Source organism: Bactrocera latifrons, unplaced genomic scaffold, assembly GCF_001853355.1.
Source record: "Bactrocera latifrons isolate USDA-ARS-PBARC rearing strain unplaced genomic scaffold, ASM185335v1 scaffold_79, whole genome shotgun sequence".
Classification (NCBI taxonomy): domain Eukaryota; kingdom Metazoa; phylum Arthropoda; class Insecta; order Diptera; family Tephritidae; genus Bactrocera; species Bactrocera latifrons.
Genome location: NW_017537478.1, coordinates 132,626 through 148,441, shown reverse-complemented (window position 1 = coordinate 148,441; position 15,816 = coordinate 132,626). Strand labels below are relative to the sequence as shown.

At 35.3% G+C, this 15,816-nt stretch overlaps 2 protein-coding genes across 2 annotated transcripts; one reads left to right on the top strand and one right to left on the bottom strand.

Moving 5' to 3' along the window:
* Positions 1 to 7,955: 7,955 nt before the first annotated feature.
* On the bottom strand, positions 7,956 to 10,676 carry LOC108976602 (protein TAPT1 homolog). Its single transcript, XM_018945819.1, has 3 exons — positions 10,406 to 10,676; positions 9,723 to 10,321; positions 7,956 to 9,653 (listed from the first exon to the last, which is right to left on the bottom strand). The coding sequence occupies exons 1-3, from the start codon at positions 10,596 to 10,598 to the stop codon at positions 8,391 to 8,393; spliced, it is 2,055 nt and encodes a 684-aa protein (XP_018801364.1). The 5' UTR covers positions 10,599 to 10,676; the 3' UTR covers positions 7,956 to 8,390.
* A 555-nt stretch (positions 10,677 to 11,231) lies between these two features.
* Positions 11,232 to 15,325, top strand: LOC108976653 (peroxisomal N(1)-acetyl-spermine/spermidine oxidase). The gene is made up of 5 exons (XM_018945889.1): positions 11,232 to 11,644; positions 13,435 to 13,840; positions 13,916 to 14,735; positions 14,803 to 14,923; positions 15,079 to 15,325. The coding sequence occupies exons 1-5, from the start codon at positions 11,390 to 11,392 to the stop codon at positions 15,259 to 15,261; spliced, it is 1,785 nt and encodes a 594-aa protein (XP_018801434.1). The 5' UTR covers positions 11,232 to 11,389; the 3' UTR covers positions 15,262 to 15,325.
* Positions 15,326 to 15,816: the final 491 nt, after the last annotated feature.

Genomic DNA, 15,816 nt, shown 5'->3' with positions numbered 1-15,816 from the left:
TATACTCTCTTGCTCTCTGAGAACATTATTCAATTTTCTCACCACAATAGACAAGACTGGCACACAACTTGTTCATTAAAAATTAGAAACGATCACCGCTGATAGTTTAGTCTTGCTGTGCTGAACTGAGGCTCAACAGTTCAGTGGGAACCACATGAAGGTAACAGAGGTCCTACACATTAAAGTACCTGCTCTAGCAAACTCATTATACGAAGGCTAAAATCCCTGTCCTACTATCTTAGCGTATACTCGCCACTCAGAAGAAGATTGTGGTAGATACTTCCGCTTGGACGACTCAGTTTAAAAGCAAATCTATTTAAGGCTCCTAAAAGCGAAATTCCGCCAACCTGTAATATACAAAGAATAACACCGGCCGTTGACAACCCCCCGTAGGCTCCAACCAGCACGCTCCGCTATATGTTTGCGCGCATGTAAGCGCATACATTTCCGTTATACTCGTTTGCGAGCTTAAAAATAGCTTTTCCACATATCAAATATCAATTTCACAGCAGTTGCACCTAATCTATTGCGATTGCTCGACAGTTTGTAATTTACATATCTTCCTTATGAGCATATCTTCTTATCTCTCAAGTGTACAATGGATTACTTGCGCCTTACCATATGCTTGCTTTCAAAAGCTAACCTCATTGTGACGTCAACAGTTGAACATTGAAATCAGTAACCGAGGGCAAAGGCGGCTGTAAGAGCAATAAACAGACAGGATAAAATTAAAAACGAGTGCCGTAAATGCTGGAAAATGGCGTAAAGTGAAGAACGTGGTTTCCGCAACTAACACGAAGATAAATCTTCATAGAAATATATGTAGATACACAAGCACATATATATTTAGAAAGATGTTCGCTCGTTTATTTCATAGCTGGCGAGCGTGCATGACGTCAGTATGCGATGAAGCGTCAGTCGGAAAACGCCGAAAGCCATTTTATAACATTCACACAGTTACAAATGAGATATGAATATATGTAAATGTGAGCGCTCATCTTACGAACGCGACAAGCAGAGCAACAGTTTTCACTTGCACTTTCCATTCAAAAGCACGAAGTCCCTTAACCTCAAAATTCTCTTCCGCTTTCCATACTTCGCTTACATACATTCATACGTACATATGTAGAATAACCTGCAGGAATGAATTACTTATATGTGCTGTACTGGCCTTACTCACTGACTGTCCTGCAAGAAAAGCTTTATATAATAAATATTCATAAAGCTTTGCTACTTGAATGTGTACAGAAGCGGTACAACTAACAAAATAAAGTTTGAGCCTAACAAATTTCACATGATTGAAACTATTCAAAAAGCTTTTTTCAGTGAAAACAGTCTCTTATCTTAAACTTTAAATCTTGTGGCTTGAATCCCAGCTGGATAATCAAAAGATTGCCCTAAAAGCCTTCGAAATCACTTTTAATTCAATCGAAAGAAAATCAAGAACGAACCTAAAAGCTTGCCTTAAAAAGCTTTCGTAATCACTTTTAATACGTACGAGAGCTTTGGAACTCTTAGCATAGAGTCAACTATTGCTTAAATAAGGAACATTAGTAACGAACCTAAAAGCTTGTACCAAAATGCTTTCGCAATCAGGTTACCTTAAAAAGCTTTCGAAAGCTTGCCATAAAAAGCTTTCGCAATCACTTTTAATTCATTCGAAAGCTCTGGAACTTTTAGTATGGCTATTGCTAAAGTAAAGAGAATCAAGAACGAACTGAAAAGCTTGTCCAAAAATGCTTTCCCAATCACTTTTAATTCATTCGAAAGCTCTGGATATCTTAGCATAAAATCAGCTATTGCTAAAAATCGCAAGTTTCAGGTCAGGAGATCTCGGAACCATTAACTAGGCCAGACTTTTAAGATCGCAATACTCAGCTGATTTTTCAAGTACTCAGTCGACCAAAGAAGTAGAAACATGAACACACAGAACAGTACACTAGCGCTTGTAACTCTAACTGAGCACGCAGCGCTAATATTTCCTACAAGGAATGATATACATTATATAAATTCTATTATATATATATATATATATATATATATATATGTGCATACACACATATACAGATAACTAGCTTTACAATGACGATAAGCAACATCATGGTCAAGGCGCATGTGCCGGTTCTAGGACAAATCGATAAATTATGGGGTAATGCAAAGTCAAGAGCAAGGCAAGGAAGCAATGCTCGTTGTCATATAACCGAGCACACACACACACACACATACCTGATATGTGTATGTACATGACATGTATTTGAAGCCTAGTGAATGCAGCTCGTTGAATGCGAATTTGTATATAAAATTGTAAAGAAATAATGCAAAAATAGAAATGAGGCCGAGTTAGCTTTTGTAGCGCGCTTATAGAGAATTAAAATAAAAAAACATTTTTAACGGCACAGCAACTTCTATATTGTAGTTTTTTTTATTAAAATTATTGAATTAAATCATTTATTCTTCTCTTCTTTAGATTACTAACAAACATCCAATTATTTGGTTTAGGATGAAAGCTTTCAATAAATGAGCTTTTCACAAGGAAGAAAATGCTTTCTTAAGGTAGTAGTCCGGTAACTTGGGTCCAAAAAATCTAAAATCTTGTTTTGCTTAATTTGAAAGCTGAGAATATACTTTGAAAATTTCAGACAGATATTCGAAATATTTCGGGAGTTATATAATAGTATTTGTGCTTTCCATTCAAAAATATGCAATTGAGACAAATAAGAAATTTTCTGTAAATATTACACACAATTTCTCTTTGCAACCGTGAAAATTATTATATTCAAAGCTTTTTTAAGAGCCCCAAAAATTGCAATGTTTTCGAGAAAAGTAGGACTTGCAGGCAATTATTTTTGCAAGCAATTTTTAATTCAAAAAATATTTTTTTGTTCTCTCTAAATGGTTTTAATTAATCTACAATTACCGTACAGTCACCAAAGATTTACTAAGGATATATAATATATATATATATATATGGATTTTTCTTACAACCGTTTTTCACCGTTATCCGTTACTTTTTCAAGAAATAAAGGCAGAAACTAAATGTAAACGAAAAATATTAGCTTTCAGGCGGAGCCTGCTTTAGAGGCTTCAAAAAATCTATATTTTCAAGGATTTGTTTAGAAAGAAAAGAAATGTCTGATTGCAATGAAACTTTTAAGATTTATTCTTACATATTTGAAGAGTCTTCTCAAAATTTTTTTTATTATTATACATTAGATATTCTTCATGTTTGAAGAAATTTACGGAGGCGCCTCGAGTGTGCAATTTCTGCGTGGCGGGGAAGATTCAGGTCGCAATTTTCATCTGAAACAAAAAAACAAAAGAAATCTTTAATTAATCTTTAATAGTGTAATTCCTAGGTGAATCAAGAAAATTCAACAAGAAGTGAAAAATTCAATAATTTTGCGCAAATTACCGGAATAATGTTAACTTTCTAAAGCTATTTTAGGTTCACCCAGAAGAGAATTTAATTCCAATTTCCGCCAATTTGAAAAAATCATAAAAATGGAAATCCGAGAAATCGCGCGCCAAAGCTTTCGCTTTCTGCCCAATCGCTCATTTTTTGAAGCTTCTAAAGCAGGCTCTCCCCCTTAAAATATTTAAAATAATACGAATAATATATTAAGAAAAAAAAACGCCATGGCGTATGAGTAATATTTTTCATATTTGTGCGTATGAAGGCAAACAAAGATTGATCGGGTGATTAAGGCTTGCAAATTCACTTAAGGTTGTGAAACTTTTAATTTAAAAATTTTGAAATAAAAAATAATAATTTTTCAATTCCGATGTTGGTATTAAAAATTAAAATTTCAATAGCTTAAAAGTTTTTAATTTTACAAAACTTATATTTAAGTCTAACATATTTTTTTAATTTTAAAAATCTAATTTTTAATGCGAGGTATTTAGTACAATATATTGAGAATTGAAAAAATTTATTTTTTAATATTAATGCAGCACGCAAATGATAAAAAAATCTATTTTGAAGCAATTTATACTTTAATAATATGCTTGGAATTACATTTTTTCTTTTTTTTGTTGTATTTTTCAGTCAAGTCTGTGGGAAGAAACATTTTTTCGATCTGAAATCCCCATATTTAGGCTTACAAAATAAAAGAATTAAATCCAAAACTTAATTCAATTGTTTTTTTAATTTATTATCCGGCATATAATAAGGATTTTTTTGTAAATTTGGACAATTTAAGCGGTTATATACAGTTAAATGCCCGAAAAACATGAATTTTTCAGAATCCTCTAAAATAATAGGAAAACAGATTTGGTTTAAGTCACTTTAAATCTAGTAATAAGGAAATAGCTAAACAAAATAATTTTATACAAATGGCGGCTTCTGAAAAAAAATCGATTTTTGACCAAAATATTATTCTTAAATTATTTATAAAAAAAATATTTATCGATGAGAAAAAATCTCCGATTAATCAATCAATAATATATTTAAGAAGCTCGTGTTAAAAGTTGAGACTTTAAGACGGCTTCAAAAAAAAAAAAAAATTCTTTTTAAATTTAATCATACAGATAAATGTTTACAGCAAAGCCAATTTAATAAAAAAAAAATGCAAAAAAATTAAAAACGCGTGAAAAGTTGAATGTAATTCAAATATCCATTTAAATTCAGTTAATTTCCAGCTGCTCTCGCTAAAAAGAACGACATGGCGTATGAGTATTACATTAATAACAAACTCTGTGCCATTATGAAATTACATAACGCTTAGTACATACACCGTTATAGAGTTTCATGCCACAAAGTGAACAAGTTGAAAAGTGAAAAGCAATACTTTGACATATTCATGTATATATATATGTACGTGTATGCAAGCAGGAAGCAGCAATAAATTTCATATTGCAAGACAAAACTTCGGCAACAAGACTGTAGGCAGCACACACACACACACACGCACGTGATTTCTATAGCGCGGCGAGCCGACGCCCAGAATTACAACGCACAAACATATCGGGCAAATAGGAAACGAAAACAGAGCATCCTATACAAATGAATGAAATCGATTTTTGCGCATTCACAAATTTTACAAAGTGAGCAACGGCCTAAAATTTATTGCGCTCTTTTCCCTGCAATGTAACGGGCGGCGCAACATTGTGGCAATTGCGGCACCGGGAGCTGTAAAAGCACAGCAAATAAAGTCTTTACTTAACTCATGTAACAATAAACCGCATAAGTTTCTATACATATGTATAAGTATATAGCATATATACATATATATTTACATGGGCGCCCGTGTGTGTAAACTTTTCGGAAATTCACGATGGAGGCGCAAGTTCACCAGACAGCAGTCATATCATCATACGCGTCTATAGGCGACGCAACATGAACGGCCTTGAAAAGCTGGGGAACCATGAAACAGTTATGTGCGAATTTCATTGAAAACCGACGAGCAAACGAACCGAAGTCATTCATAAAAATTCCATGGCGGGGCGCGCGTCATGCGCAATCGCTGCGTTTATAAAAGAACTTCGAATATTCGCATATCGAAAAGTCTGCAAAGCAAACCTCGCGCATGCGCTTTCGACACGATACCACCCCAACGCTACAGCCGTCACTCAAGGTCAGCGTAAAATTTCATTCATAAAATCGAGTACCTAACGCGGGGGTGACGACGTACAAGTTAAGTGCTTCTAGGAAGCCGCTTAGCGGGCGTTTTGCCGGTTGTTAGATAAAATGAGTTGCTCAACGTGACTACCTTTCATTCATGAGAATTGGCTTTTGCGCCTTATGACGGGACCTTTCAGCCGCGACACAGGAGGCCTTATGTACATACACATATGTATATGTATTTACTATGTAGTCATACGTATTTATGTATGTGCTTCACTTGTGTGACTTCATTCATAACTTGGCCTGCAGCGCGCATGTAGATAAGTATGTGAATATAAGGATAGTAAAGTACAAAAACAAATTTTCCAAGTACTTAACGTTTACACGCATACACGCATACACGTTCACACGTATCTAAGTAGAAATGAGGAATGTGTGCGTCTGCCGGTTGACTGCGTATTCAATTTGCATTGCGTCAACTGGGACGGCGCTAAATTAGCGCGAAACGTGCTACAACAAATGTTGCATAAACCAAAAGCCTAATGGGTAGAAGAACAACTATCGCATTACAAAAATAAACAAAATATTGAATAACTAATTAAAGAGCCGCTAGCATATAAAAATATATCACCCATAAAGCTTATCTCTTAGTTGGAAAAAAAAATTGGAAAGCTTCGTTGGGGCCGTATTTCACCCATTGTCACATATCGACGCAAAAACTCGGATTTACATCTCCTAATACTACTCCGAATCATCACTTCTCGGAAAATTAAAGCTTTTCTACATTTATGATCTACGCTGGAATTGATCTTTGGTGACAACAAGCCTAGGAGTGCCACCTGGCTTTCTGTGTAAATGGTCGATTTCTGTATACTCCCGTAGTTGTTCAGCAGAACTTCACAGACCTTCTCTATGCCTAGTACTTCCGCTTGGAAGATGCTAGCCGAGTTTGGTAGATGGTAAGATGAAGAGAAGTTCCTTGCAGTTACCACACCGCAGTCCATTTTGGACCCCTCATTCCTGGATGCCTATACGCCGTCTCTCTTACCTTCAAAACCAGTAGCATGAAATATAAAATAAGAATTGTAGAATTTTAGGTTAGGAATTTGGTCAATGACACCCCACTTTTGGGATTTAGCTTCAATTTCATAAAGCAGCAAATACTCAACCAGCTTTAACAAAAACTAAAATTAAATAATAAATAACAGAAATTGGGAACACCCTTTGCGGATATATACTTACTGATATATGTACATGTACCTGCGTGTATGTTTAAAGTTATTCTCCCGTTCCATAGATAGTACGCACAGCGGTATTTTGGCGCATTTTTCCCAAACGTTGTAGACTCGCCTACACGGCGTCGCCTTGTTTCCAATCATTATGTTGCATACTCTCAAATTCAGTGGCACATTAAGTGATTTGTTCTCGGTTACCACAGTTTAACCGCAGCTGTAGCTTTTAATCGTTTTTATCAATGACATTTATTTACTCCCTCCCTGTTAACTTTCGTTTGATTTGGCCCATTTCCGCATTTGCTGCCTAGAAGCCATTTATAACCGTAGTTTAAGTTATTGTGCAGTGTATTTTAGTTTTTTTCAACTCTGGTGGCTTGTGGTAGCATATTTAAAATTACAAAAAATTTTGGAGACTATAGACGTCAATATACATACATATGTACATACGGCATATGTTTGTCATTGAATGTCATTTATAGCTGTCATTGAATACAAAATTTTCGCAGAACGTTATAACCATGTAGAAAATATTTTTAGAAATAAGTATATTGGTGTGGTAATAAAAATAAAGCAATTGAATTAGTCATGACTATCTCTCTATGTGAAAATCCTACAAAATTTATTCCAAAATATACTTAATGCTGTGAGCACTAAGAATTATATTATCAATAAGGGTAGCCGTCGTGGTCTCATACCATAAATTCGCAGCAAATGATTCTTACAATTTTATGGTAATTTACCTTTTTTTCTACTAGATACACACCCACAATGCATTTCAACGGATGCGTAAAGTGTGGGCTTACCTACATATATTATTAGAAGTCATATACACATACACACATACTTATGTCTGCATTATAAATTCTTTTGACTTTAAACAGCTGATATTTATTTGACTAAAACCTGCGGAAACAATAGAAACGACTTCAAAAGTTTTTCCAAATACATATGTACACTAAAATATATACATATGTATTTATGTGTTCACGCAAATACAGCAAAAACAATTGCATAAAACGTAAATCCAAGGCCCAATTCGCCCACAGTTATGCCAATTTGGCTCTTCGATGCAGATGTAGGAGTTTAATGGATGCCACAGATTACCACGCTGTACTCAGCATATTGCAAGGTTGTTTAAGGATAATAAAAAATATAGATTATTTATGATATTAAATTTATTGAAAAATTTTACTGCTCTTAAGGTATGGCGTAGGGATTTTAGTTCACATATATTAAGACACAATATTCCAATAATTAAGCTAGCATTTCGTTAAATGTTCTCAATAATGCGAGTGTATTTAATACATACCTACAAGCGAGTACAAACATACAATATAACTTAAGCGGTGATCAAGTAAATATTAAACAAAGAAAACAAACTAATGATTTTAAATTATTTAAATGCTAAAGGTCTTTTTTCTTGCTTACCGTTAAAAACGAATGTTGTACATACACGAAGCAGCAACCAAAATTAATTTACTCTTAAATTGACACATACATATGTTAAAACTTAAACCAAATATGTATATAGGGCATCACCGGGAAAACCAAAAATCAGAAGCTTAAATCAATGAACCGTAAATGCGGCAGCACTACGCCTGCGATTCAGTCTCGCTCACGCCCACAATGCTCTGCATGCTCGGCTCGGATTCGGATCGTTTGTGCGTACGTTTTGGCACACGGCAGGGCGGTTCTAGTTGAGCGCTATCCTTTGTTGCTGTGCTACTAACATTTAAAGACGTATCGTGGAGTTCTTGTGGTAGCGATAATTCAGGTTCGCTACGGGCCAGTTCCTCCTCGACAAAAGCATTAGCGTTGGCATTTGGCTCTAATACTTTCTCATTAAGGCATACATCATCCAAGTCTACATCACTGTTAGAGAATAGCGCTGTAGCACCCAACTCAAGTGAGTTCTTCACGTCCAACTCAACATCGTTCGGATTGAGCGGTACGGTGGACTTTTGTACTGGTTTTAGAGTTTTAGGCGTTGAAGTTGAATTATGCGATGTTGGTGCAAAGGCACTTTGATCTACCGTTACGGAACGCTGAAGCTGATGAATCGGTTGAATAGGTGATGCAGCAGTATCCGAGCGTGAGCGCGAGTTACTAGGTGTACTGGATAAGGTGGAAAGGCCAGCTATTGTACTAACGCTATTCACGATATTACTACCGCTAGCAGCGCCACCGCTGCCACCAATCGGTGGTGCATTTGTTACCGAGCTTGGCGTCGAATTACTTTTCTCGTCTTGATGTTCCTTCATTAATTTACAGGCTTTACCCAAAGCACAAATGGTCAGGCAAATGCGCAAACCCAGCACGAATATGTAAGCCAGGCTAAAAAGCACCCAAGCAGCGACATTATTGAATGAAACTGCCGAATAAATCGCTTTTATCAGCACGACGCCAAGTGGAAACGGTATGAAACCCATGCGCCGAGCAACCAAATCTGAATGATCGGAAAAAGCATGCTTCTGCCGTGTCTGAGTCATGTCATAAGCTAAGCTGGTAGTATATTCACGATAAATGAACTCTGGTATCTCGTTAAAACGCGTAATGAAAGCGTGTTTAATCCAATCAATTAGAACCTCCGTCACTAGCACAGCAATGCAATCGGGTACCATTACGCAGAACTGACTCATACTCCAATCAAATTCTTTCATTGTTTGTATCATAACAATGAAAAGTAACACGGCCAGATGGAAACGTTCACGTACATCACTACACGTCAGTTGGAAGAGATTATTTTTGTCGAATTTCTTAAACACTGATCCTTTGAGCTCGACGAAATTGTTGGAGATCATGATTGTTAGCAAACCTTTATTGTTTGAATTTACGGCCACATTTAAGGTAGTCGCCTGGATAAATAAAAAGTTAAATCTTTAATTATAGCACGAAACTAACATTGCAATTTATATGTTACATACCTGAAACATAATTAGGAAACTATGCAGCAAAACATATATTAGTGCAAAGACAATGTGCGTCAACAGTCCAAAATGTTCACGTTTCGAATTTTTTGGTTCGGTCGCTGTCCAAAAGAGTGCATCAATAGTGTCCTGCCCAAAAGCTGATAATAACCGGTCGCCAACTTCAATCATATTGTAAAAAATGTATAGTTTTATAATCGATTGGGATTTAATTATATGATATACACGATTTGTGTCTACTGAAAGCATCAAAAATGTACAGGCTATCCATATTGTGCCTTTAAGTAGATCACAAATTTCTGCCGGTGTCAGTAAACGCTGACTGCGCCTTCGCAATCCTAAGCAACTGGCAATGGGTCGTGAAAACAGTGCCCATGTGGCCAAAACGAAACGTACGGGAAGGAAAGTGTGTATGTATAGGAACGAATCAGCACATTGCATTATACCGTAAACAATAAAACGTTCCAGATCGCGTGGTATGCGCATAAAGGAATAAATTTTTTGTCTACGCGCTGTATAACGTTCCTCATCGTGTTCCAATATGTATCCTCGGGTCAACTCAACCTTGAAAAAGTCCATAAATGAAGGTGACTCTTCTGTTAACAATAAAAAAAATATACCACTATTAAATCACCAAAAACGCCACTTGTTTGCACGGATCAACACCAACGCCCACTCACCTTTTTCCCTGTGCTCTTTGTTCTCCACATTTTGTTTTGCATTGATTCCCTTGGCAGAACTACCAGCACCGCTGTTTCGTTTATGTTCATCATCGAAATTTTCATCAACGCGGCTATGAAAATTTAGTTCTCCACGAAAACGCAGCTTCTTCGTTGGAGTAACTATATCTGCATCTGCCTTTGCCCGAGACATATTTCGGTGAATTGCTTCCACAGAATTGATGATAAATTACTTTTATCAGCTGCAGTAGTTTGTTTTTATAATGTTTTGTTTTGGTCTTAAATTGTCAATACAGCAAAATAAGTGTGAAAGGATAACCCACAATTGAAAGAAAGTGGAGAATCCAGTGTTGTAGAACTTTAGTATTATATTTAATAAATTACTTAAATAAATTTCAGATTTAATTTTCGAAATATTTCCTTTAGATATATGCATATAATTTTTAATTCACATCAAGGTATAACCAGTCAAGTTGAGTTAGTCACTTAAGTTCATTTAAAAACAACTGGAATATTCTAAATGTACACTACTTCATTTTAATTGAATCATAGCGAGCATATCACTGTATAGATTTAGATAATCTTTTACACGTTTTTATTCATTCTTAAAAAGAAAAAGAAATTAATTTAGTTAAGTATATAGTTCATCGATATTTCTTCTGTCCAGATTTTTCTATAACAAATACATAATTTCTAAGTAAGCAATATCGAGATGTCTTAGTAAAATACCGAGGGGATGGCAACTCTTAACTTTTTCCAATTAGCACAAAACAGCTGATGCATGTACAAGTGAGAAAACGAGTGAAATGACACTTAAACTGTCATCTAATAAGCTTTCAAATTAGATCGATAAAATATTGCGGAAAAGTGTGAGAAAAATCCGGTTAGATGAAAATATTGACCAAAAAATAATAAGACGTTGGAGATAAATGCGCTAATGAAGTGTGCTTAAACATTTAGCAAGCAAAGTGTAATTCATAGAAAATGGGTGAAACTGCACCAATGCCTTCGCCAAGCACCCAAGAGGTAGCAAGTACAAGTGTTTCAACCAACAACGAAACGATTACGCAGCAACAGCAGCAGCCTTTGAAGGTGAAGGTGCTGATTATAGGTGCAGGCATGGCAGGACTTTCTGCCGCAAATCATTTTCTTCATAATGGATGCAATGATTTTCGCATTCTTGAAGCACGTAGCCGGATCGGCGGTCGTATTATTTCAATACCGCTTCGTTCACAAAGAGTAAGGGGTTATAAAAACGTATATATGTAATGTGCGTAAGCGATTCATAAAAAGATATTATTCATGGAGTAGGGGAATTGAAAAATATTTAAGAAATTATGTAAGCAACGTAGGCCGTTTGTGGCTTTAGTGTGCGTAACTATTTTGTAATATGGCATTTACAACTTGAAACATATTTGCCAACCAAAAATGTGTTATATACATGTGTATACATCTGAAAATACTAATAACGTTTGCCAAAAATTAGCTCGCACTTCCGCAAAAAAGTTGTTTTCGCTCTTTGTCTATTCTATTGGCTATTATTAGGCTATATCAACACTGCTTCCTGGTATAATCTAATTTCTAATAATTCTGTGTTTGTTTCTAAGAATATTTTGTGCGTTTGCTGTAAATAATATCATTAAAATATATGTATATGCGTATCATCTCACGTATGCAATTTTGTTGGTCCTAAATATACTTTGGTTACTTTTGAAGGGATGCAAATGCATATAATTACAGTAATCAATAGTATGCATATACATAAGTACTTTGAACGTTTAGAAATAATTATTGTTAATAATTCTTAATATATATTTAATATAGGCAACTGAATTCCATGCTAATTATACATTAATTTATGCAATATAAGTGTAGGTAGTGCTTACCCACGACTTGCAAACATTCCGAACTTATATGGCATGGGCTTGTATTGCATTATTGCCAGATGCATTATAGAGTGTTTAATCTGACATTAGCTTAATAGTTTGTAATAAAATTTTGTTTTTTTAAAAAAGGTAATTTCATGTCAATATCATATACATATATAAATAAAAAGTTATAACAAAACTGTGTGAAGTTTATGCCAAATATTCAAGTGTTCATATTAAGCGTTTTATTCAATTATCAAGTGTTAAACAAGTGCATAACCATATGCTTGTTTGGTTAAGAACACATGTACTTTAATTGGTGTAAGTACTAGACCCGCACGTAGCCATAATCACCTTGAAAATTACGATTTCGATAGCGATTGGAATGCACACACGTGTGTTATCGCTATAGACACATGCGTATATTACTTTTATAAGCATGTGAAGCTTTGCCGGTAAAATTTGAAAACAATTCGATGATACGCCTCAATGCGTTTAGTGCATTTTCGCCAAAAAGTAGAAAACGAAAGTGAAATATACACAACTTGTTAGATTTATATAGTAAAGATGAATAGTACTTAGTACTTGTTGATGTATTTAGATAAAAATTAAATGGATGGACGTACGTAAATAAGTGCAAAATTTAATTAGCTTAATTGACATGAAATCATCCAGGAATTATAGACTTTATTGTATACTCGTTTACTTGATTTAAATAGAGGCACAGGTACACTCTTTCATACATATCCAAAAACATCTACATTTACGTGCATATGCAGGTTGGTTGGTACACCTACTGTAATTATCTGTCGCTTCAGCGTAGCAATCAACCAGTTTTTGATAAATTCTCACATTACGTATGTACAATATAACAATAATAAAGTAAAATCAAATTATCACAGTAGCACAAATTCAAATAATGACAACCAACACGAAGTGCAGACTTAATTGCTTATTATCTCATGAGATCCACAGAATTCGTGCTAATAATAATGTATATTTTAGTTTATGCACTACTTATTGTGGGTTTGTGCTTTGTGCGTTATATAGTATATACATATGTATGTATAATATGCATATGTTTTCGTTATAAATTAATTTCTCAAAAACATATGTTTATGCATATGTATGTTAATTTTTATAATTGTTAAATTTATCCAGGTCGAACTTGGTGCCAATTGGATACACGGCGTTTTGGGAAATCCGATTTTTGAGATTGCCGTACAACACGGTCTAGTCAGTGTAGTTAATGTACCGAAACCACACACGGTTGTTGCCACAACAGAGGATGGCAATCAGGTTCCTTTTAACATTTTACAAGAGATTTACGAGGCATATGTGTGTTTTATGCGACGATGTGATGAGTATTTTATGTGTCAATACAGCCCACCGCCGGATATTAATAGCGTTGGCGAGCATATTAATTACGAAATTGAAATTTACTTAAGTTCAGTGCAGGATCCGAAGGAAAAGCGCTTGAAACAATTGATCTTCAATTGTTTGCTAAAGCGTGAAACTTGTATTACTGGCTGCACCAATATGAACGAAGTGGATCTATTGGAATTAGGTATGCCTTTTCAAAATAACGCCTCTTTCAAAACCATTTATACTAAATTACCTTCTTTCTTAATTTACCACACAGGCAGTTACACAGAATTGCAAGGCGGAAACATTGTACCACCACAAGGCTACAGTTCTATATTGCGACCGCTCTCTGCGTCTATACCTAAGGAGGCAATCATTACTAAATGCCCGGTAAAGAAAATTCATTGGAAACGAAAAAAGACAATTACCGGTCTAGAGACGGTGGATGAGAATTCTGAAGATGATGATTCAGATGATACCGAAAAGACAGTTACCGAAGTGCCGGCAGCAGGCGCTCAAACAACGTCAGCAGGAAAGCCTAATGATGGTGTCGTGCGCGAAAAATCGACTGAGTCAGATGAGAACTGTGATTCGAGTGGCAATTTAGTTGATGCTGCTGTAAGAGTAGACTGTGAAGACGGACGAACCTTTTACGCTGATCATGTGATATGTACCATACCCTTAGGTGTGCTTAAATCAACACACAAAACGCTCTTCACACCTGAATTACCACATTATAAACAAGAGGCAATTGAGAATTTAATGTTTGGCACGGTTGATAAAATTTTTCTGGAATACGATCGGCCTTTCATGAGCACCTCCATTTCGGAAATAATGCTATTATGGGACGATGACAAGTACGATTTGCATCTTTCGGACGAAGAACGCAATTCAAAGGAATATTTAAGCAAGAATTGGTACAAAAAGATTTATTCCTTCGCCAAATTATCTGAAACATTACTTTTGGGTTGGGTTTCTGGACGAGAGGCTGACTACATGGAGACATTGTCGCATGAAGAAGTGGCAGAAAAATGTACCGAAATATTACGTGCATTCTTGAAAGACCCGTATGTGCCGAAACCCAAGCTTTGTGTGTGGTATGTAGATATTTAAAATACCTATTTTAGAATTTAATTAATTTATTTGTCAAACCCTCGTTTTTAGCACAAGTTGGAAGTCGCAGCCGTACACTCGTGGCTCATACACATCGATACCTATTGGAGCAACACAAGAGGATATTGAACTGTTAGCGCAACCACTTTACGTCAACCCACAAGCGCATAAGGTGCGTAAATGTTTTATTTATTTATTTATTTTTTTCTATGTTTATTTTATTTTTTTATTATTTTAATCAAACCTAATATTGGTTGGAAAATAGCTCTTTAAATTAAGCTCCTTCATAAATAATGAAACTGAAAAAAGTTCCCTTCACCCTTTCAGCCCGCAGTACTGTTCGCCGGCGAGCATACACACTCCAATTTTTATTCAACCGTACATGGTGCCTATTTGACTGGTCGTACTGCCGCTCAGTACTTACTTTCCACAGATGAACCGATCGAAGTCGTTATGGAAGCTGACTCCAGCGATTTGAGCTCCTGGATACAAGGCATTTCGCTGGAATGAAAAGTCTCACTTATACCCACACACACACACAACATTGTGGAACAAAAGACAAGTGCAACGAAAGTGTAATGAAGTGAGACGGAGTACTTCCATTGAGATATTGCACTACGTTTAAGCTTAGTATATGTGAAAGCTTCAGTTGAACCTATAACAATTCGCTAACAAGCTGCAGCAGTGTGTATATAGTTAATTGAAGCGATTATATTTAAGATTATTGTGTTTTCTATTTATCGACACCTTCTAATAATGCCGCAAAATGTTTGATTTATTTTCGAAATTCACGTTTTGTCCCTTCTTTAGCAATTCACTATGCTTAGGTACTTTTATAAAGTGCGATATTCGTGATATGCATACAAATAGAGAGTATGACAGCAAAAAAAAAAAAAAAAAATGGCAATATTTTATTATATTAACAATTTTCTTTATTATAACTATAAAAGTCGCAAATTATTTACACATTTAAAGTCCGTGCAATTTTTTTATTTACAAATTAATGTTAAACTCTTTATACCATTTGCAGAATTGGTTTATCGGTGTCACCTTATTGTATTTATT